This window comes from Chiloscyllium punctatum, chromosome 36 (genome assembly GCF_047496795.1).
Source record: "Chiloscyllium punctatum isolate Juve2018m chromosome 36, sChiPun1.3, whole genome shotgun sequence".
NCBI classification, from domain to species: Eukaryota; Metazoa; Chordata; class Chondrichthyes; order Orectolobiformes; family Hemiscylliidae; genus Chiloscyllium; species Chiloscyllium punctatum.
Window position 1 is genome coordinate 63,015,382 of NC_092774.1, and position 22,345 is coordinate 63,037,726.

Below are 22,345 nucleotides of genomic sequence, written 5' to 3' on the forward strand. Positions count from 1 at the left end.
AGGGTGGATCAGGCCAGGTCAGGGTAGAATGGGCCCACCGGCTTGGACCAGCGCCCCCACCCGGTCCTGTTCCGGCTGCAGTGCTTTTAGGAGAAGCAGATGCTCCTGGAAGCTTCCAGAAATCTTGGGAAAGATCCCCAAGCCATGATTTACATAGGATCCAAGATTATGCTGTTTCAAGACTTTTCCCTGGCTCTGGTCCAAAAGAGGAGGGCGTTTAAGGGATTTAAACATTCAGTACTCCCTGTGCTACCCAGCGACGCTTCGTTTTAGCCATGAAGGGTCCATGTATAACTTCGGATCGCCGGAGAAGGCCAAAGAATTTTTGGAGTCTCTTAGATAAATTGTAAGATTTAACTCGTGTGGTGAATGATGTTGTTCTGCCCTCCCCCTTCTCTGGTTCTCCCTTTTTTTTCTCTTTTATTACTTTATTGCTTAATATTATCTCCGGGAAGTAGGGAGGGGGTGCTTATTTGTTCTCCACTCTGCGATTTTCTCCTTTTTTTGTAAATATATATAGGCCGGGTGGTCTAGTAGATTTAGGTGAGGAGGGGTCTCTGTTTTGTCTTATTTTTTCTCTTAAAACGGGGTTATTTCCCCTGTTATTTTGTATTACCATAATTAATTATTATCTGCTGAGACTGTAATTTTATAGTTTTATATGTTTATATGTGGTATTAACATCACCAAATATATCTAGGTGTTGATGTGTGGGTGGGGAGGGGGAGGAGGGGAGGGTACTCATTGCTAACTTTAGCTTGGTCGTACACTTGAATTTTCTTCACTTTATTATGGGGTGCCTTGGTCGAGGGTGGGGCACTGGTCGGGAGAGGATATGATTGGTTTTCGGAAAGGAAGTGATTCCCCCGGAAACGGGAAAAATCTCCATTTAAATATGTTATATTGTTTTATTTAGAAATAGTTTTTTTTTTATTGGTGTGAGTGTAATAAAGAATCTCAATTTTTGTGAATTTTCTATGGTATAATCTTTTAGATTAGATTACATTACAGTGTGGAAACAGGCCCTTCGGCCCAACAAGTCCATACCGACCCACCAAAGTGCAACCCACCCATACCCCTACATTTACCCCTTGCCTAACACGGGCAATTTAGCATGGCCAATTCACCTGACTTGCACATCTTTGGACTGTGGGAGGAAACCGGAGCACCCGCAGGAAATCCACGCAGACATGGAGAACGTGCAAACTCCACACAGTCAGTCGCCTGTGGCGGGAATTGACCTGGGTCTCTAGCGCTGTGAGGCAACAGTGCTAACCACTGTGCCACCGTACTGCCCAGGTGCGTTTTGGATGGTGTTTCTCCTCCCAGGGGGTCTTGGACTTGCCTGGATGATTATGGTGAGTCATTCGCTTAAATAATGCACCTGGAATGCCAAGGGGAGTAATTCTCCAATCAAAAGGAAGAAAATATTATCAAACCTCAAAAAAGAAAGGGTTCATATAGCTCTTCTACAGGAGACCCATTTATTGGATAAAGGAGATTTAAAATTACAACAGGGTGGATTTGATCAGGCCTTCTTTTCTTCCTTCAGCTCAAAATGTAGGGGAGTAGTCATTCTTATTTGGAAGAATCTCCCTTTCAAAATCCTAAGTCAGATAAAAGATGAATCTGGATGATATATACTAATTAAAGCCCTTATAAATGGAGAGGAATATGGGATTTTAAACCAGTATTGTCCCCCGGCGCATCCTTTCAAATTTATAACGGAAGCCTTCTCCAAACTGATGGCTCTCTGTGCTCATCATACAATTATAGGGGGAGACTTTAATTGCATTATGGAGCTGGAAATAGACAGGATACCCAAGAATACTGCAGGTGTATCCCCCAGATTTAGACAATTGGCGAATTTGAATCAAGAATTAGAATTAATAGATGTGTGGAGGTTCCTCCACCCGCAAGGCAGAGATTTCTCTTTTTACTCTAATCCACATAAATGTCACACGAGAATTGACATGTTTTTTATCCCCTCGACTTTTTAAAATTCCATATCGTCCTGTAAAATAGGTGATATGATCATTTCTGATCACGCTGCTGTGTGCATGGAAATCAAGGCTAGGAACAATGAGGCATCTTCCTGACATTGGCGTATGGATTCCTTCTTCATGAAGGATAGTAAATTTGCAAAATATTTTTCTCAAGAATTAAAGCTTTCTTGGAAATTAATTCAGGTACAGCTAGTAACCCATCAATGATGTGGGAGACTATTGAAGCTTATGCGAGAGTTGTGATCATTTCATACTCGGTGACCCGGAAAAAATTAAAGGGAAAACAACAGCGTCTACTTGAGGCTCGCTTAAAAGCAGCTGAAACAGCATACGCTGACAGACCTTCTATTGCCAAATTACAAAGTATTATGACCCTTAGGACAGCTCTGAATACCGCCTTCACTCAAACGGCAAAGAGGGAAATGTTATTTGCAAAACAAAGATTATATGAATTTAGTGATAAACCTGGTAGATACTTAGCATTTCTTGCAAGGAAAACAAAAGGGCCCCTCAAACTATCACAGCTATCAGGGAAAGTGCTGGTACTCTGATTCACATCATAAAGGGATCAACACAATCTTCAGAAAGTTTTATTCTGATCACAGGATTGTAAAGATAGAGCCAGGAGGATGCAGTCCTTTTTTAAAAGCCTGGCCTTTCCGGACTTAATCCCGGAATAGGTATCGGTCCTGAATGCTCCCCTAACAACCCAGGAAATACTTGGTGCAATCAGGTAACTTCAGAGCGGTAAGGCACCTGGCCCAGAGGGCTTTCAGGTTGAATTTTACAAAGAGTTCACAGGAGTATTAGCTGGCCCACTTATGGACATATATAACTACACAAATAGTCAGGGCTGCCTCCTGCCTTTACTGAAAGAGGTGAATATCTCCCTTATTCTCAAAAAAGGAAAGGATCCAGAAGATTGTGCACGATACAGACCAATATCCTTGCTAACTGTAGATTTTTAAATTCTCTCTAAAACATTAGCATTGAGGCTGGAGAGGGTACTGCCATATATCATAAGAGGACCAGACTGGATGTATTAAGGGCCGTGGATCATCTAAAAATATTAGAAGGGTCTTGAATGTGAATAAAGTCTGTCATCAGGAAAGAATACCGGGAATAGTAGTCTCATTGGACGCAGAGAAGGCATTCGACAGGGTTGAATGGTCATACCTGTTCTATACATTGGAAAGGTTTAGGGTTGGAAACGTATTTGCCAAATGTCTCTCAACACTGTATAATGATCCCAAAGCAGTTGTGATCACCAATGGATTAGGTTTGGATAGCTTCAGTGTGGATAGGGGCTGCCGTCAGGGATGTCCTCTCTCACCATTGCTATTCACGCTAATAATTGAGCCACTGGCGGGAAGCGATATGGGCTTACTCTAATATAACAAGGGGGCATAGCTAATATTTCAGCTATTACAAGGGGGCATAGCTTTAAATTAAGGGGGGGTAGATATAGGACTGATGTTAGGGGTAAGTTCTTCACTCAGCGAGTCGTAATTTCATGGAATGCCCTGCCAGTAGCAGTGGTGGACTCTCCCTCTTTATGGGTATTTAAGCGGGCATTGGATAGGTATATGGAGGATAATGGGTTAGTGTAGGTTAGGTGGGCTTTGATCGGCGCAACATCGAGGGCCGAAGGGCCTGTACTGCGCTGTATTCTTCTATGTTCTATGTTCTATAACGGCCCCGAGGGTTGGTGCAGGTAAACATAAAATTACCCTATACGCAGATTATGATCTCCTTTTTCTTAATAATCCTCTGATGTCCATGCCTCTCTTCATCCAAGTTATTAATACATTTAGTTCATTTTCAGGCTACAAAATTAAGTTTTCAAAATCGGAGGCCATGCCGATGGGTGGCTTCACTAATATGTCCCACTTATTGGACGGATCCCACTTCCCCTTTCGGTGGTCTCTGGGGGGTTTCTTACACTTAGGCATTTTTATCACCCCAGTGTTTGGCCAACTGTATAAAGCCAATTTGTGCGTCTATTGGAAAGGGTAAGGCAGGACCTTCAACGCTGGGGAGGCCTTCCAATTTCCTGGCTAGGTAGAATAGCCCTAATTAAAATGAATGTCTTGCTCCCTCTTATACCCTATGAGAATGCTTCCGGTGATGCTGATGAGTATGGCACTGCGTAAACTGTATCATTGGCTGGGTTTTTTCATCTGGAATCCTAGACGGCCTCTCATTAAGTTAAGGAAGCTACAGCTTCCACAGGCAAGGGGAGAGGGCTGGATTTTCCAGACTTTAGGAAGTCTCAATTAAGTTCCTTGTTCAGCTACATAGCCAATTGGGTCTCGTCTGATCTGCAATCAATCTAGATGGACGTCGAGGCTTCTCAAGTACAGTGCCCTCTTATTAACCTCTTATTTTTAGATAAAATGTAAATCATCACGAACCACTGTAGAAACCCTACAGTACGAAACACAATTAAAGCTTGGAATATAATGTGGCAAAACGAGGGTAATTCACATAAAACATCCCCCTATACTCCGATAGTGGGGGCATGGGGTTTTCAACTGGAGCTTACAGATGCCATATTCAAATCCTGGAGATCCAGGGGTATCTCCTGTTTAGGGGATCTGTTTGAGGAGGGGTCCTGATGTCTTTTGAATAGCTGCATCAGAAATTTGGATTACCTAATGGAGACCTCTTTCGATACTTCCAAATTCGAGACGTCATACAGAAGAAGGCTATGCTATTAGATAGTCTCTATAAATCAGATAGAGAACGTAGAGTGTTGTGGCCAATGGGTGTACCCTCGGTCAGCACTGTTTATCATTTATTACGTGATGAAATGTCGGAAGATATGGACCGTCTGCTTAGAACATGGGATCAGAATTTGGGGCTGGAAATTTCTACAGAACAGTGGAATGACATCTGGGAAAATGCCAAAAACAATCTCCATTTGTAACAGAACCCAGGCCATTCAGGTAAAGAAATTTCATAGGGCCCATATGGTACCAGAACGATTGGCAAACTTTAGGGCAGGAGAATCTGCAATGTGTCCCAAATGTAAAACAGAGGTGGGCATTCTTACACACCGCTTGTGGACATGCCATAAGATCCTCAAATACTGGACCAAAGTAGTAAACGCCCTGACAGACATCTTGGCAACGTAAATTACAGTAGATCCAGTATCTCTTCTTCTGGGCTTCTCGAGCTTACCTTCTTTGGATGTGCACGGGAGCAAATTATTTTCCATTTTCTCCTTCTGTGCAAGGAAAAATATCTTAATAAACTGGGTGGCTGAGGGCCTTCCAGGACTTCCAAATTGGCATAGATTAATCATGGAATATATTCCCCTTGACTTCCTTACAAATATGGTGCAACAAAAAACTGAATTATTCTATAACATATAGCAGCCCTTTTTGAATTTCATAGATACAGATATTTTGGCCATTCTATCAAGGACTTTCATCTAGTTGAGGTAACGGTTCTGGCTGGTCTGGGGCCCCTTGGGAGAGGAATCCCGCATGAATACGGGTTTTATTATGACTTGATGTTCACTCATTCCAAGCATGTACTTCACGACTTAATTACTATATTATCCTTGTTTTCTCTTGAATAATGTAATTTATTTGATCATACACTCTGGTTAGTTATGGGTTAGATTAGTAGTTAGTTGAGTTTTGTCTTTTTCTTTTTCTTTGTCAGGTTTTGGCTATTATTTAAGATTTAATTGTATATTAATGTTTGTACTTGTGTTTTTTTTATTTGTAAACTTGTAAAAATGTTAAATTTTCAATAAAAATATCTTTTTTTTAAAAAAGTGCATCTGGACAGATGCATGAGTAGGTGGAGAGCAGAGGGATATAGATTCAGGAATTGCACGATAGGTTTAGACAGGGGATTTGGATCGGCTTAGGCTTGAAGGGCTGAAGGGCCTGTTCCTGGGTTGTAAATTTTCTTTGTTCTATGTTGAGGCTGTACAGGATGTTGGTGAATCTATTTTTTTTGGAGTACTGGGTACAGTTCTGGTCGCCCTGTCATAGGAGGAATACTATTAGAGATGGTTCGGTAATGATTTACTTGGACATTGCCAGGACTGGAGGGTTTGAGTTATAGGGAGTGGCTGGGACTTTATCACTGGAGTGGAGGAGGTTGAGGGATGACCTTATTGAGATTTGAAAAATCATGAGAGGTGAGGGTAAGGAGAATAGCGAGGAGCATGTGCGGTTATGTAGAGTCGGGGTGGGGAGGTGAAACAAAATTGTGGCTCTACCTTTTTTTCCTCGTATTGGCATTTGGCCAGTTGAATCTGTCAGTTACACCAGCATATCTACAAAGTCTACTGCACGTGCCCCTTGGTGTCAGCAAGCGCTGCGCATGTTCGCCGGTGTCTGCAAATAAAAACTGCGCATGCTTCTATCTGTCTGTAAAAATGGTGCATGAATTTAATTTGCCAGCCCAATGAGGAGCACTGGAACACCGGAAGGAGGAGCCTGGTCCTCCTACCATTCAGAACAGCCCTATTGTCTGAATCTGAGACGTCGATTTTCCTGCTCCTTGGATGCTGCCTGACCTGCTGTGCTTTTCTAATCTTGACCCATGAACCTATGAAGCTGCTGCTGCTCCTCTTTCTCTGAATGAAGACTGAGATTCATCCAAGACTGTAATTTCCTTCCTCTGTCCAACAGCACACTCTTCTCTCACTCCCTTTTCTATTTCTTTTATTTTCATGCTGGGATCCAATTGTTGACTTGCAGCAACTGAAAAAGGGAGTGAATCCAGAAAGAGGACAGACTCTGGAAAAGCTGGTCCCGGTCTGTGCCTCAAACATATGGCAAATGCAGTACCACAGGGTGAAGTTATAGTCTTTACTGTGGGGGAAAAATAAGCAGAAATGAGGTGTATTTTTTAAATGGTGGTATATTGGGAGGTGAAGAAAGTGAGGACTGCAAATGCTGGAGATCAGAGTTGCAATGTGTGGCACCAAAAAACTCAGCAGGTCAGGCAGCAGCCAAGCAGCAGGTCAGTTGACGTTTTGAGCACGAGCCCTTCATTAGGAATGATGTGTGGACGTACAAAGGGGCCTCAGCGTCCTCCTATGCCAGTCAGACAGGTGCAGCAAGTAATCAGCAAGGCAAGTGTTATATTAGCAAGAGGAATTGAGTTTAGAAGTGGGGATGTCTCCCTGCAGTTAGGGGGGATCATTGAATATATTCAAGGCTGAGTTCACATGATTTATGAACAACAAAGAAGTGGATGGTTATTGGGGAAGGCAAGAAAATAGTTTTAAGTACAGAGCAGTAACAGCTGTACAACATAGAAACACACCCTTCAGTCCAACTAGTCCATGCTGACTGACTAAACTCATCCCACCTGCCTGTGTTTGGCCCATTTCCCTCTGAACCATTCTTATTCACGTACTTATCAAAATGTATTTTAAACATTGTAACTGTATCTGCATCCACCACTTCCTCTAGACATTCATTCCACACACAAACCACTCTCTTTTTATTTTAAGAAAAAAAGTGCTCCTCATGTCTTTAGAATCGTTCTACTCTCACTTTAAAAGTTTGCGCCCTCATCTTGAAATGACACCTGCCGTTCACCTCACCTATATTCCTCATGATTCTTTAAACCTCTCGAAGGACACCTCTCAACCTCCAATGCTCCAGTGAAAAAAGTCCCAGCCTCTGCACCTAGATGTAGGGAGATCCGTATCCATTTGTGATCTGTTCAATGCTGGTGCAGGCTTGAAAGACCAAATGGCCGACTCCTGCTCCCAATTCTCATGCTTTGTCCTGGACAGCAAGAGACCACAGACATAAGAGCAGAAAGTGGGCTATTCAGCCCATCGGGTCTGCTCTTACCATTCAATCGTAGTTGATCAATTTCTGAGTACCATTCTGCTGCTTTCTCCCTGTCCCCCTCGATACTCAAGAACCTAGCTATCTCAGTCTAAATATCCTCAGTGACCTGGCCTCTGCAGTCTTCTGTGCCAATGAATTCCATGGATTCGCCACTCTGACTGAAGAAGTTTCTCCTTATCTCCATTCTAAAAAGTCTTCCCTTTACTCTAAAAGTGTGCCCTCGGGTCTTAGTTTCTCATACTAATGGAAACATCTACCCAACATCCACTCTGTCCAGGCTGTTCAGTCTTCTGTATGTTTCAGTTAGATCTCCCCTGCGTATGGCCCTGTTAATCAGCATGAACCAGACCCTTCAGGATGAGGTACAGCAGGGATTAGGTTCAGCAAATTGAAAATGGAGGGAGAGTGTGTGCGATGGAGATCTTCAGCCTCTAAGGCATAAGAGAGGAAAGAAAGTTCACTATAACTTAGAATTGATTGGATGGGCTGATGGGCCGAGGAGGGGCAGAGAGAGTTGAACTTGGACAAATGTGATGTGTTGCATTTTGGTCAAGCAATGCAGGCAGGACTTACACAGGGGAGGTGTTGCAGAAGAAATAGACCTTGGAGTGCAGGTTCATAGTTCCTTGTAAGTGGAGTTGCAGGCAGACAGGATCGTGAAGATGATGTTTGGTATGCTTTTCTCTATTGGTCAGAGCATTGAGTGAAGGAGTTGGGAGGTCATATTGTGGCTGCACAGGACATTGGTTAGGCCACTTTTGGAATATTGTGTGTAATTCTGGTCTCCATCCTATGGAAGGATGTTGTGAAACTTGAAAGGATTTGGAAAAGGTTTATAAGGCTGGTGTCAGAGTTGGAGGGTTTGAGCGAGAGGGAGAGGTTGAATAAGTTGGGGCTGTTTTCCCTGTAGTGTCAGAGGCTGAGGGGTGACATTATAGAAGTTTATAAGGGGCATGGATAGGTTGAATAGCCAAGGTCTTTTCCTCCGGGTAGAGGAGTCCAAAACTAGAAGGCAGAGGTTTGAGCTGAGAGGGCAAAGATTTAAAAGGGACCTGAGGGGCCACTTTTTCTCTCAGGGTTTTTCATGTATGGAACGAGCTGACAGGAAGTGGTGGAGGCTGGTATAATTACAACATTTAAGAGGCATCTGGATGGGTACATGAATAGGAAGGGTGTTGAGGAATATGGGCCACATGCTGGCAAATTGATTTTGGATATATGGTTGGCATCGACGAGGTGGGTGGAAGGATCTGTTTGTGTGGTGTATGACTCTTACTGTATTCGGTGAATGCAGAAGTGTGGTTGTGAAGACAGGGCTTTCAGAGCAGCTTTCAAAGATGTTTTGCCCTTACTGGGACCGGAAGAAGTTACAATGAAATCTTTTATTTGTGAGACAGCAAGCAACTAAGTGAGTACATCTGGGATTTTGGGGGCAAGTGGGAATTCATTGCACTTCAAGGATGAAGCCCTACCTTATCCAGTCATTTCTGCTGGTGGCTGAGACTAGGCCTTGAGCTTTGGGGGAGTAGGTTTAGGACAGAGATGAGGAGGAGGAAGTGAGGGCTGCTGCTTTTCCCAGAGAGTAGTTTATCTGCGGAATTCTCTGCCCAAGGAAGCAGGCTCCAAAATGCCCTGGTCCTAAGTCTTCGACTTGACATACCCATGACAGTAAACTTTGAAGTGCTTTGGTTAACTGATGCAAATATTTCCCACTTGTCCAACATACAGTGTCAGCTGTTTCATCATTGGGATGGTTTTGATTCATCTACTCTTATTAGACAATATCCATGACAATGTACACGAGGTAATTCTATATAAGCAAGTTGTAGACAATTTAAAAAGGCCGACCAGGCAAGGAGGTGGTTAACAAACCCAGGGCATCCCTCTTAGAGTATGCATCTTGTTTGTTTACAAATTAAACACGCTTCAGATCTTTTCCTAGCTGCTTTCCAAAAATCTGGGTGCCACCAGGTTTGTGAGTGTTAACAATAATGTACACAATCAACTGAAATAGGCAGCAGCAGAGAATGAACACAAACCAGTCCAGCAGTGATCACCCACATTTTGGTTTGAGTATTGAGGCCTTTTTGAGGCCCCTGTGATATCAGTCCCATACCCAGGCTAATGTGCATTGAAATCAGATTATGAAGTGTTAACTTTTCTGCAAACTTCTACCTGTGTGTGTGTCTCTCTGTAACATTTTCCAACTTGCTTCATATCTGTTTTTCACTTTTGTTTATTCCTTCCTTCCTTCCAAGGCTAGCAAAGCACACACTTTCCAGAACAGTCCAAATTAGGGAGTTGAGCCTCACAAATCCTGGCTATGACACACCGCTGCTTAACCAACGGTGCAAACTCTCAATATCTGTCAGCCGTTCCATTTGCAAATCGAACACTGTTTACAAAGCAAGTTGTTTGTGTCTCTGCATGAGTCCACAACCCAGGGGAAATCCAACAGAGTCTTTAATAGTTGCCCAATGTGACTTGTTTGCTAAATTAATTCAAGTCTGGATGTCCTGAAGCGAGCAATTATACTTATTGCAGATTTCTACTACCCAATTAAAACTAACGTCGGGCACTCGAATGGATTGGGGGCATTTTATATAATTATTCCAAGCAGTGTGGGAACGGGCCCTTCAGCCCAAAAAGTCCACACCAACGCTCCGAAGAGCAACCCACCCAGACCCATTCCCCTACATTCACCCCTGACTAATGCACTTACTACGGGGCAATTTAGCATGGCCAATTCACCTAACCTGCACATCTTTGAATTGTGGGAGGAAACCGGAACACCCGGTGGAAACCCGTTCAGACGCGGGGAGAATGTGCAAACACCACACAGACAATTGCTCGAAGCGGGAATTGAACGCAAATCATTCAAAGTTACATTTTCCAAAGAAGCCTGTTGTTCTCCAGCCTGGAGTTGTGTGATTTTAAACTTTGTCCAGGTTAAAGTGGATTGGCTATGCTAAATTACCCATAGTGCCCAGGGATGTGCAGGTTAGGGTGGATTGGTCATGCTAAATTCGGCATCAGGTATATTACTCTGGGTTAAATGTATAGCAATGGGTGTGGGTGGGTGACCCGTGAGAGGGTCGGTGAGTCCGAGTGGCCTGCTTCCACACTGGAGAGAGGGGGCTTTGGAAAGTGTGTTCTCCGCCACTCCAGCCGCAGCGCGGGGGCCCGCCGTCGGTCTTGCCCTGCCCCCTTTGCCGTCACTTTTCCTCGCCCCCCCCCCCCCCGGTTCCTTTATGACGTCACAACGCGGAAGTCGACCTGTCAAAGTGAATCTCCCTCCCTCTGGACAACTCTTCATCCTGGGAGGGAGACAGAGATGGAAGGAGGCGAAATTGTTCACTTGTAGCAACTGGAGTGAATCCAGGGAGGGAGTAGACTCCGCAAACTCCGGTATGTGTCTTAATTATCCGGGTGAGGAGGAACTGAAGAATCGATGTTGGGAAGGCGGAGGGGTAGATAGTTTTCTGTTTTGATCTTTAAAATGAACCCGATTCCCACCACTAACTGCAACAGGTGTAAGTACAGCACATGCAATTTTCCTCATTGCAGCTTCAAGCCGGTTTTGCATGCTCTGTTCTTCCTACGCCTTGGCTCCAGCACATTCAGCTTCCTTCCCTCATTCCCATCCCCCCGCCCTGATGTTCCAAGCTGACCCTCAAAAGATCTATTTGTCTCTCCATTCTTTTTTGTGGGTTTTGAAAACTTTCGCAATCCTCTAATTATAAGAGTTGGGAAGTTATGTTGTAGCTGCACCAGACATTGGTTAGGCCACTTTTGGAATGTTGTGTGCAGTTCTGGTCTCTCTGCTAGAGGAAGGATGTTGTGAAACTTGAAAGGGTTAGGAAAAGATTGACAAGGATGTTGTCAGGGTTTGAGCTGAAGAGGCTAGGGCTATTTTCTCTCGAGCGCCAGAGGCTGAGGGGTGACCCTACAAACTTTTATAAAATCAGGAGGGGCATGATAGGGTAAATAGACAAGGTCTTTTCCCTGGATGGGTCATAGTTTTAGGGTGAGGGTGCGTGCAAAGAATGAGCTGCCAGAGGAAGTGGTGATGGCTGGTACAATTACAACATTTAAAAGGCTTACATTGACTGCATTGGCGCCACCTCGTGCTCCCGCGAGGAAGTTGAGCAATTCATCAACTTCACGAACACATTCCACCCTGACCTTAAATTTACCTGGATCATCTCTGACACCTTCCTCCCCTTCCTGGACCTCTCCATCTCCATTAATGACGACTGACTTGACACCGACATTTTTTCAAACCCACCGACTCCCACAGCTACCTGGATTACACCTCTTCCCACTCTACCTCCTGCAAAAATGCCATCCCGTATTCCCAATTCCTCTGCCGTATCTGCTCCCAGAAGGACTATTTCCACCACAGAACACACCAGATGGCCTCGTTCTTGGAAACCACAATTTCCCTTCCCACATGGTTAAAGATGCCCTCCAATGCATCTCGTCCACATCCCGCACCTCTGCCCTCAGACCCTACACCTCTAACCGTAACAAGGACAGAACGCCCCTGGTGCTCACCTTCCACCCTACCAACCTTCGCATAAACCAAATCATCTGCTGACTTTTCCGCCACCTCCAAAAAGATCCCATCACCAGGGATATATTTTCCTCCCCACCCCTTTCCACCTTCCGCAAAGACCGTTCCCTCCGTGACTACCTGGTCAGGTCCACGCCCCCCTACAACCCACCCTCCCATCCTGGCACCTTCCCCTGCCACTGCAGGAATTGAAAAACCTGCACCCTCACCTTCATCCAAGGCCCTTAAGGAGCCTTCCACATCCATCAAAGTTTTACCTGCATATCCACCAATATCATTTATTGTATCCGTTGCTCCCGATGCAGTCTCCTCTACATTGGGGAGACTGGATGCCTCCTAGCAGAGTGCTTTTGGGGACATCTCTGGGACACCTGCACCCATCAACTGCACCGCCCTGTGGCCCAACATTTCAACTCCCCTCTCCCACCCCCGACACCTCCCACCCCCGGACGCTTGGAGGAAAAACGGCTCATCTTCCGCCTCAGAACACTTCAACCCCAGGGCATCAATGTGGACTTCAACAGTCTCCTCATTTCCCTTTCCTCCACCTCACCCCAGTTCCAAACACTCTACCGCCATTTTCACTATTTTCACTTTGCTGTACCTCATCCTGAATGGTCTGGTTCATGCTGATTAACAGGCTCACACTCAAGTGACATCCAATTGGATACAGTGGACATTGGAAAGATGTTTCCATTGGTAGGAGGGAATAGGACCTGAGGACACAGCCTAAGGGTAAAGGGAAAGCCTTTTAGAACAGAGATAAGGAGAAAGTACTTCAGCCAGAGAGCGGTGAATCTATGGAATTTAATGCCGCAGAAGGCTGCAGAGGCCAGGTCACTGAGGATATTTAAGACTGAGACAGATAGGTCCTTGAGTATCAAGGGGATCGAGGGCTACGGGAAGAGAGTGGGAGAATGGGGTTGAGAAACTTATCAGACACGATTGAATGGTATGAACAGACCTGATGGGCTGAATGGCATAATTCCTGCTCCTCTGTCTTCAGTCGCTTGCTGTCCTGGACACAGAGTGAGAAAAATGGGAGCGGGGTAGGCTATTTGGTCTTTTGAGCCTGCACCAGTATTGAACACATCATAACAGGATATGAATCTGCCTACATCTAGGTGGAGAGACTGGGACTTTTTCACTTGACTATGGGAGGTTGAGAGGGTGACCTTATTAAGGTTGATAAAATCATGAAGGATATGGATGACGTTAATGGTGGGTGTCATTTCCCTCGGTGGCGGTTTCAAGATTAGGGTGAGAGGAGAAAGATTCCAACGAGACATGAGGGACTCTATTTTTCTTTTTACACAGAGTGGTTTGTGTGTGGAATGAATGTCTAGAGGAAGTGGTAGATGCAGGTACAGTTACAATGTTTAAAAGACATTTGGATAAGTACGTGACTAGGAAAGGTTTGGAGGGATATGGGCCAAACACTGGCAGATGGAGCTAGTTTAGTTTGAGAACATAGTCAGCATGGGCTAGTTGGACTGAAGGGTCTGTTCCTGTGCTGAATGACTCTTCCCCCCAACCCTCTGCTCCCTCCCCCATTCTCTGTATTCTCCCCTGTATTCCCTGCCCTCACCCTCTGCCACCCTTTCCATTGTCTCTCACACTTCTCACTGCCAAAGCCTCCATCCTTTCTTGTGCCTCAAGCCCTCTTTGCTCACTGTTTCAAGCCCTTTTGAAGATGAGGGAGATGGATGGTGCTAACTCTACGTGGGAGACTGGTGGGGGGATGGAGGAGGTTGCAGTGTGGGGGGAAGGGGAGAGAAATCGCTGATCTTTTAAGAATAGCAAAAATGATATATTCACAAACATTGTTAAAGTCTGAAAGCATGTTCAATTTTTTAAAAGAGCTGATGGAATCTTTCTGAAACTTGCACTGAAATATGTATAGTTAGGCCACAGCTCAGAACAGGCTATAAGGGGTGAATAGATTATTTCGGGTGTTGTGAAATTGATTCCGACTACGTAGTAATAGAGTCACGGAGTTGCAGAGCACAGAACCAAACCCTTCAGTCCAGGCTGTTCAGATATCCGAACTTAATCTAATGACCCATTCGCCAGTATTTGATCCACATCCTTCAAAATCCTCCTTAATCATGTCCCCATCCAGATGCCTTTTAAATGTTGTAATTGTACCAGCCTCCACCACTTCCTCCAGCTGCCCATTCCATATACACACCACCCTCTGTGTCAATGGGTTGTCTCTTCAGTCTGAAATATATCTTTTCCCTATCACCCAAAACCGATGCCCTCTAGGTTGGACCTAGAAGTCGGTAGATTCATATCCAGTTATGATTCGTTGAATGCTGGTGCAGGCTTGAACAAACAGATGGCCTATTCCTGCTTCCAATTCTCGCCCCCTCTGTGCAGGACGGCAGGAGAACATAAGACATCGGAGCAGAAATTGGCCATTCAAGGTCAGCTCTGCTATTCGATCGTGACTGATAGGTTTCTCAACCACATTGTCCCACTTTGTCTCCATAACCCTCCATCATCTTGATGCTCAAGAACGTCTTCATCTCAGTCTTAAATATCCTCAGTGACCTGGCCTCCACCACAGCCTTCTGTGGCAGTGAATTCCATAGATTCACCGCTTTCTGGCTGAAGAAGTTTCTCCTTACCTCAATTCTAAAAGGTCTTCCCTTTACTCTGAGGCTGTGCCCACTAGTCCTAGTCTCTCCAGTCAATGGAGACACCTTCCCAACTTCCACTCTTTCCAGGCCATTCAGTATTCATTACGTTTCAGTTAGGACACCCCTGCTTGTGGGCCTATTAACCAGCGTCAACTGCATCCTTCAGGATGAGTTACAGCAGGGATTAGGTTCAGCAAACTGAGAATGGAGGGAGAGTGTGTGGGATAGAGATTTTCAACTTCTAAGGAATAAGCAAGGAAAGAGAGTTCACTATAAATTAGAACTGATCAGGTGGGCTGATTGTCCAAAGTGTGGTAGATGGAGTTTAAATCCGAGAAGTGTGTGGTTTGCATTTTGGTTAAGCAATCCAGGCAGGACTGACACGGTAAAGGGGGATATTGCAGAACAAAGAGACCTTAGAGTGCAGGTTCATAGTTCCTTGAAAGCGGAGTCACCGGTAGACAGGATAGTGAAGAAGGCATTTGGTATGCTTTCCTTTATTGGTCAGTGCATTGAATATAGGCGTTGGGAGGTCATGTTGTGGCTGTGTAGGACATTGGTTAGTCCATGTTTGGAAGACTGTGTATTCATTTCTGGTCTCCCTTTTTATAGGAAAGACATTGTGAAACTTTGAAAGGGGTCGGAAAAGATTTACAAGTCTGCTGTTTGAGTGACAGGGAAAGGCTCAAATGGCTGGGGATATTTTCCCGAGAGCATTGGAGGCTGAGGGGTGACCTTATAGACGTTCATAAGGGGCATGGATAGGGTGAATATCCAAGGTCTTTTCCCCAATGTAGGAGAGTCCAAAACTAGAAGGCGTACGTTTGAGATTAGTCGGAATTTTTAAAGGCATCTGAATGGGTACATGAATAGGAAGGGTTTAGAGAGATGTGGGCCACATGCAGGCAAATTGGACTAGATTAATTTAGGATATCTGTTTGGCCAGACGAGTTGGACCAAAGGGTCTGTTTCCGTGCTGTATGACTCTAATCTCCTTCGGTGAAAGCAGAAGTGTGATTATGGAGGCTGGAGTTTCAGAGCAGCTTTCAAAGATGTTTTGCCCTTAATGGGAGCAGAAGAAGTAACAATGAAATCCTGCATTTGTGAGACAGCAATTGAGTGAGTGAGTACATCTGGGATTTTGGTGGAAAGTGGGAATTCATTGCACTGTGGGGATGAAGCTCTACCTATTGAGTCATTTCTGTTGGTGAATGAAACCAGGCCTCAAGATTAGGAGGAGTAGATTCAGGACAGAGATGAAGAAGAACTGTTTTTCCTGGAGAATAGTGAATCTGTGGAGTTCTCTGCCCAAGGAATCAGTAGAGGCAGCTTCATTAAGTATATTCAAGACACAGTTGGAAGTGGTTTTTGCATGGTAGGGGAATTAAGGGTAGTTGGGACAATGCAGGGAGGAGGAGCTGAGACAATAGATAGATCAGCCATGATCTTAATGAATGGTGCAGCAGGCTAGATGGGCCAAATGGCCTACTCCTGTTTGTATTACTATGAAACTACAAACCTGCATCTCCCATGGCTAACCCACCTAACCTCGACATTCTGGGCAATTTAGCATGAACAATCCAAACCAAGGCCAGTGAGCAATGTAGTGATGTGGGAAATGAACTTCAGAGAATGAGAGAAAGGGACAAGGAGAGTAAATATGCCAGCAATCAAAATTGGATTCTAAAGATCACAAAAATTGAAACCAGAAATGGTATCTGAATGTGTGCTGCATTGTGACAAAAGTAAATGAGTTGACTGCACACATTGAAGAGAATAATTATGATCTGAGACTCCTTACAGAGACATGGCTTCAGGATGACAAGGATTGGATCCTAAATATCGAGGGTTTGGTCATATGGGAAGCGAGGTAAAGGTATAAGGTTGGTGCTGCTAATCAAAGCACTGATCACAGGGTAGTCTGGTGTCAGCTCTGATTTCAGGTCCTGATTTCTCTGTCCTCTGTTGATCTCCCTGTTCCTACAGAGTAAGATGTCGGTCTGTTGTCAGCTCTGCTGGATTTCTGCTGAAGCTTTGCCCCCCCCACTTTTTTTTGTCACATTCCGGAACAATAAAGCATTCAGCCAATCAAGCCCCAACCCACATCTCCCAGCCTGTCAACCATCCAGACACACAGTGTAATCATAGCAGGGAATCACACAAGAAAAATGAATCCAAATTTGAAACAAATAGGTGCTCGTGTTTAATGTTTGTTCATTCGGAAGTAAACCAGAAATGGGGGTCTCCTACGATTCTGAGACTGTCATACTTGAGGAATTCTCTCTCTCTTACATCTATCTATGAGAACCCAGCTATGATTTACAACAATATTTACACCAACCGAAATAGACAAAGATGTACAGGATGGAAATAGACATTTTCTCTCTCATGCGCACACACACACAAGTCCACGGGAGTGAATGTATATTTGCAGAGCTGAGCTGAAATGTCACTTTTTGTTATCAAAATTTAAGTTATATGGAGAAGGTGCCTTCCAGGGATTTCTGGGATTTGCATATTAATGAAACCTGCAACCCATTTGTAAAGATGAACGGCTTAACAATCCAGGTTTGTTCAATGTATCATTTCAGTGTCAGGACACTGTCATCGTTTTCTATAAATTCTATGTGTTATGATCTTATTCTCCACAATCACCTGATGAAGGAACAGCGCTCCAAAAGCTAGTGCTTCTAAATAAACCTATTATCCATAGTGCCCAGGGGTTAGATTACTTAGTGTGGAAACAGGCCCTTCGGCCCAACAAGTCCACACCGCCCCGCCAAAGCGTAACCCACCCATACCCCTACATCTATATCTACCCCTTACCTAACACTACGGGCAATTTAGCATGGCCAATTCACCTGACCTGCACATCTTTGGACTGTGGGAGGAAACCGGAGCATCCGGAGGAAACCCACGCAGACACGGGGAGAACGTGCAAACTCCACACATTCAGTCGCCTGAGGCGGGATATGAACCCGGGTCTCCGGCGCTATGAGGCAGCAGTGCTAACCACTTTGCCACCGTGCCGCCCACATGTGCAGGTTAGGTGTGATAGTCAGTGAGTAGAGCAAGAGGTGTAGGGGAATGGGTGTGAGTGGGTTACCCTTCGAGGGTTGGTTTGGACTCGTTGGGCTGAGTGGCCTGCTTCCACGCTGTGGGGATTCTGTGAAGGAAAGGGATTCCTGCAACTGTGCACCTCACCTCGCCCCGCCCCTTTTGTTTCGCCCCTTCACCCTCCCCCCTCCCCCACCCTCGACCCATTGATGGCGTCACAACGCGGAAGTGGTCCTGTCAGTTTGAGTGAAACTCCCTCTCTTTGGGCAACTCTTTGTCCTGGGAGGGGAGGGGGGAAATCTATTCACTTGTGGCAGTTGGAGTGAATCCAGGGAGGGAGCAGGCTTGCAACCTCAGGTATATGTCTTAATTACCCGGGTGAGGAGGGACGGAAGGATAGCGTGGGGCTGTTTTCCCCATCACACCAGAGCCTGAGAGGTGACATTATAGACTTTTATAAAATCATGAGGAGCATGGATAGGGTAAATAGACAAGATCTTTCCCTTGGGATGGGGGAGTCCCGAACTGGAAGGTCATAGGTTCAGGGTGACGGCAGTGGGGAGATGTAAAAGAGACCTCAGGGGCAACTTTTTCATGAAGAGGGTGATGCGTATGTGGAATGAGCTGCCAGAGGAAGTGGTGGGGGCTGGTACAATTCCTACAGTTAAAAGGCATCTGGATGGGCGGATGAATACAAAGGGTTCAGATGGAGAGGGGCCAAGTGGTGGCAAATCATAGAGATGTACAGCACGGAAACAGACCCTTCGATCTAACTCGTCCTTGCCGACCAGATAGCCAACACAATTTAGTCCCAGCACCCAGCCCATATAGGGGCTAAGTGATAACAAATGTGACTAGATTAATTTAGGAAATCTGGTCAGCTCGGACAGGTTGGGCCCAAGGGTCTGTGTCTGTGCTGTGTGACTCTAATAGTCTTCAGTGAAAGCAGAAGTGTGGCTGTGATAACTGGACTTTCAGAGGATGTTTTGCCCTGACTGGAAGCAGAAGAGTTTGACTGAAGTGTATCGGTATTAATGCCTTGACGTCTCATTTTGCTCCCACCTTCCTCGGGTCGTTAACCATTTTGTGTCTGGTTCTTCCTCAAGAAGCTGCATTGCAGGTTCACCCTAAATTGACACTTTTTTTTGCTTCCCAAAAGCAGACCTGCTCACTCTTAGCAATATCCCAGTGTTGTGAAAGATATTAGGTTTCAGGTGGAATTATCCAAAATTCAGAGAGATGTCAGTCTTGATGTTTTTTGCTCATCTGCCCCTGTAAGATCCTGAATCAGCACCTTCAGGAGAATTAGTTAGATTGGAGTGAGAACAGATGGGGAGAGAGAGTGGGATGGTGCTTTCAATTTTGTGGAGAAACAAGAATATTCCACAGAAGGTAGAATTGCTTGTTCTGAATTCTACCCTGCACTGACAGTGATGACTTTTGCAATCTCTTTTTAAACAGTGTATTTGAAGATTTGAAGATAGAAGTTTCAAAATCAACGCATGAAGTTCTTATGCCCGAAACGTTGACTCTCCTGCTATTCGGATGCTGCCTGACCTGTTGGCCATTTCCAGGACCACACATTTCAACACTGATCCTCCAGCGTCTGCAGTCCTCACATTGATGACAATGACTCAATCCATCGGGACCGGAAAGAATTTTCAACTATGAGTCTGTGAGAAGGAGCAAAGCGTTTTGGTTCCTGTTTGAGTACGTTTTCAGCATCAGTGGGACTGGATGAGAGACCCTACCATTTTAGCGCATTGAGTGTGGGGCATGTAGCAGCAGAAATTGACAGCAGGGAGGGGCTGGAAACGTATTTGTGTGCAGCTGAAGCTTCGGCCATGGAGAAACCCGAGGAATCCCGCCCCGTGGAGAAACGGTGCAAGTGCAGTGATGGCGGGAATAGCTTCCATTTCCCGTCTGCCCTGCAGATTCATCAGCACATCCACACAGGGGACAGGCCATTCTCCTGCCCTGAGTGCGGGAAGGGCTTTGCCCAGACCTCCGCCCTGCTGAGGCACCAGCGGACCCACACCGGGGAGAGGCCATTCCCCTGCCCAGAGTGCGGGAAGGCCTTCAGTAATTGTTCCGACCTGTTGAGGCACCAGCGGTCCCACTCGGGGGAAAGGCCCTTCAGCTGCCCCAACTGCGGAAAGAGATTTACCCAGGCCTCCCACCTGCTGAGGCACCTGCGGGCCCACGCAGGGGAGAGGCCGTTCTCCTGCCCTGAGTGTGGGAAGAGATTTACCCAGGCCTCCAACCTGCTGACCCACCGGCGGTCCCACACAGGGGAGAGGCCCTTCAGCTGCCCCGAGTGTGGGAAGGCCTTCAGCAATTCCCCCAACCTGCTGAGGCACCAGCAGGTCCACACGGGGGAGAGGCCCTTCAGCTGCCCCGAGTGTGGGAAGGCCTTCAGTAATTCCCCCAACCTGCTGAGGCACCAGCAGGTCCACACGGGGGAGAGGCCCTTCAGCTGCCCAGATTGTGGGAAGGCTTTCAGCGATTCCTCTTCCCTACTGACCCACCAGCGGACCCACAGTGGGGAGAGGCCCTTCAGCTGCCCCGAGTGCGGGAAGGCCTTCAACAATTCCTCTTCTCTGCTGACCCACCAGCGGATCCACACTGGGGAGAGGCCCTTCAGCTGCCCCGAATGTGGGAAGGCCTTTAGCAATTCCCCCAACCTGCTGAGGCACCGGCGGGTCCACACGGGGGAGAGGCCTTTCAGCTGTCCCGAGTGCAGGAAGGCCTTCAGCAATTCCTCAAACCTACTGAAGCACCAGCGGATTCACACGGGGGAGAGGCCCTTCAGCTGCCCCGAGTGCAGGAAGGCCTTCAGCAATTCCTCCGCCCTGCTGACCCACTGGCGGGTCCACACGGGGGAGAGGCTGTTCAGCTGTCCCGAATGCGGGAAGGACTTCACCCGCTCCTCCCACCTCCAGAGGCACCAGCGCATTCACCTACCATCGCAGGGTGTTTGAAGGAGCAATGGCTGAGTGCCATTATTGACTGGACTATCGACCCTGTTCTTGGTGCTCCCGGGTTTGAATCCCACTGCAGCAGATGGCGCTATACAGGGTACAGGTTGAAATTGCCGAGTGAGGCAACACTTCCTCCGGGTTAAGGCTGTACCAAGGACCCAATTAGAAAGGGACATCTCAGTGCTGATCAATAGTAAAGAAAGTGGTGGGGCGAAATGTGTGCGCTTTGATTTTGAGCTGTTCAACAAGCAACTTTATCTCTGCCTTTTTGCTGAGGAGATCTGAAGTTGTAACAAAGTTGGGTCACAATAAAGGTTACCTGAACTTACTGCCGGGCTCAGACTCTCATTGAAAGCTTTGAGCGCCAAGGGGTTTTTGTTTTAAAGCTGCTCATTTCTTTCCGCCTCCTGCACTAAGCTTCCAATGTTGCGTATCAGATGGAGTCGTGAATGAGCAGCCAGTATCGTGAGAAACTGTCAATTTTTCAGGAGTGCAGAGAGTGTCATTTCATCGGCATTGTAAGATTTCTTGGCAGCATCAGGAGGTGTGGGCTGTGTTCGCAAGAAATTATGTGGAGGAGCCAATGTTGGACTGGGCTGGATAAAGTTAAAAATCACACAACACCAGTTTATAGTCCAACAGGTTTATTTGGAAAGCACTAGCTTTCGGAGCACTGCTCCTTCAGCAGGTAACTGTGGAGCAGAATCATAAGACACAGATTTTATCGCAAAAGATCACAGTGTCATGCAACTGATAGGATATATTGAACAAACCAAGATTGCTGTTAAGTCTTTCACCTTTTAGACTGAGTTGCAGGTTTCAGTTCATTAATCTGTAAATCCCAGAACTACTATTAATTCACGTTCTCGAGATGACTTAAGGTTTTTTATTTTAAAAAGTGACATCTCAGCCCAGACAATGCAATAAAGTGTGAGGTTCAAGTCTGACAGTATCCCAATCTTGAATCAGACTGGTTCTAGTTCCAAAGTAGGAATTTATAAAATATTACATGGATTGACTGCCTGCAGTTTGTGCACTTTTTGAGCAAAGTCGAATGTATCTGCAAACATAATTCTGCCAATATAAGTTTGCCCAAAAAGTGATGTGTGAATGCATGTATGTAAGTGTGTGTGTGCATGCTTGGTAAAGTGAGAGTGTGATGGAGTATAAGCCTGTGAGAGTGTTGGGGATGTGTATATGTGGGTGTCTGAGAGAAAGCGTGTGTATGAGTGAGCTATTAAAAGTG

The 22,345-nt window shown here is 45.8% G+C and overlaps 1 protein-coding gene across 5 annotated transcripts in view; it reads left to right on the top strand.

Moving 5' to 3' along the window:
• Nucleotides 1-22,345, top strand: part of LOC140460575 (uncharacterized) — a 77,818-nt gene that overhangs the window by 2,670 nt on the left and 52,803 nt on the right. For 2 of the 5 annotated variants that reach the window (XM_072555180.1, XM_072555178.1), the window contains exon 2: nucleotides 19,580-21,427. In XM_072555180.1, coding sequence (XP_072411281.1) covers nucleotides 19,963-21,099 — 1,137 coding nt within the window. In that variant the 5' untranslated portion in view covers nucleotides 19,580-19,962 and the 3' untranslated portion in view covers nucleotides 21,100-21,427. Of the gene's footprint in view, nucleotides 1-11,112; nucleotides 11,374-19,579; nucleotides 21,428-22,345 lie in introns of those variants that run through there. The other 3 variants (XM_072555181.1, XM_072555182.1, XM_072555183.1) reach the window with 3 other exon arrangements.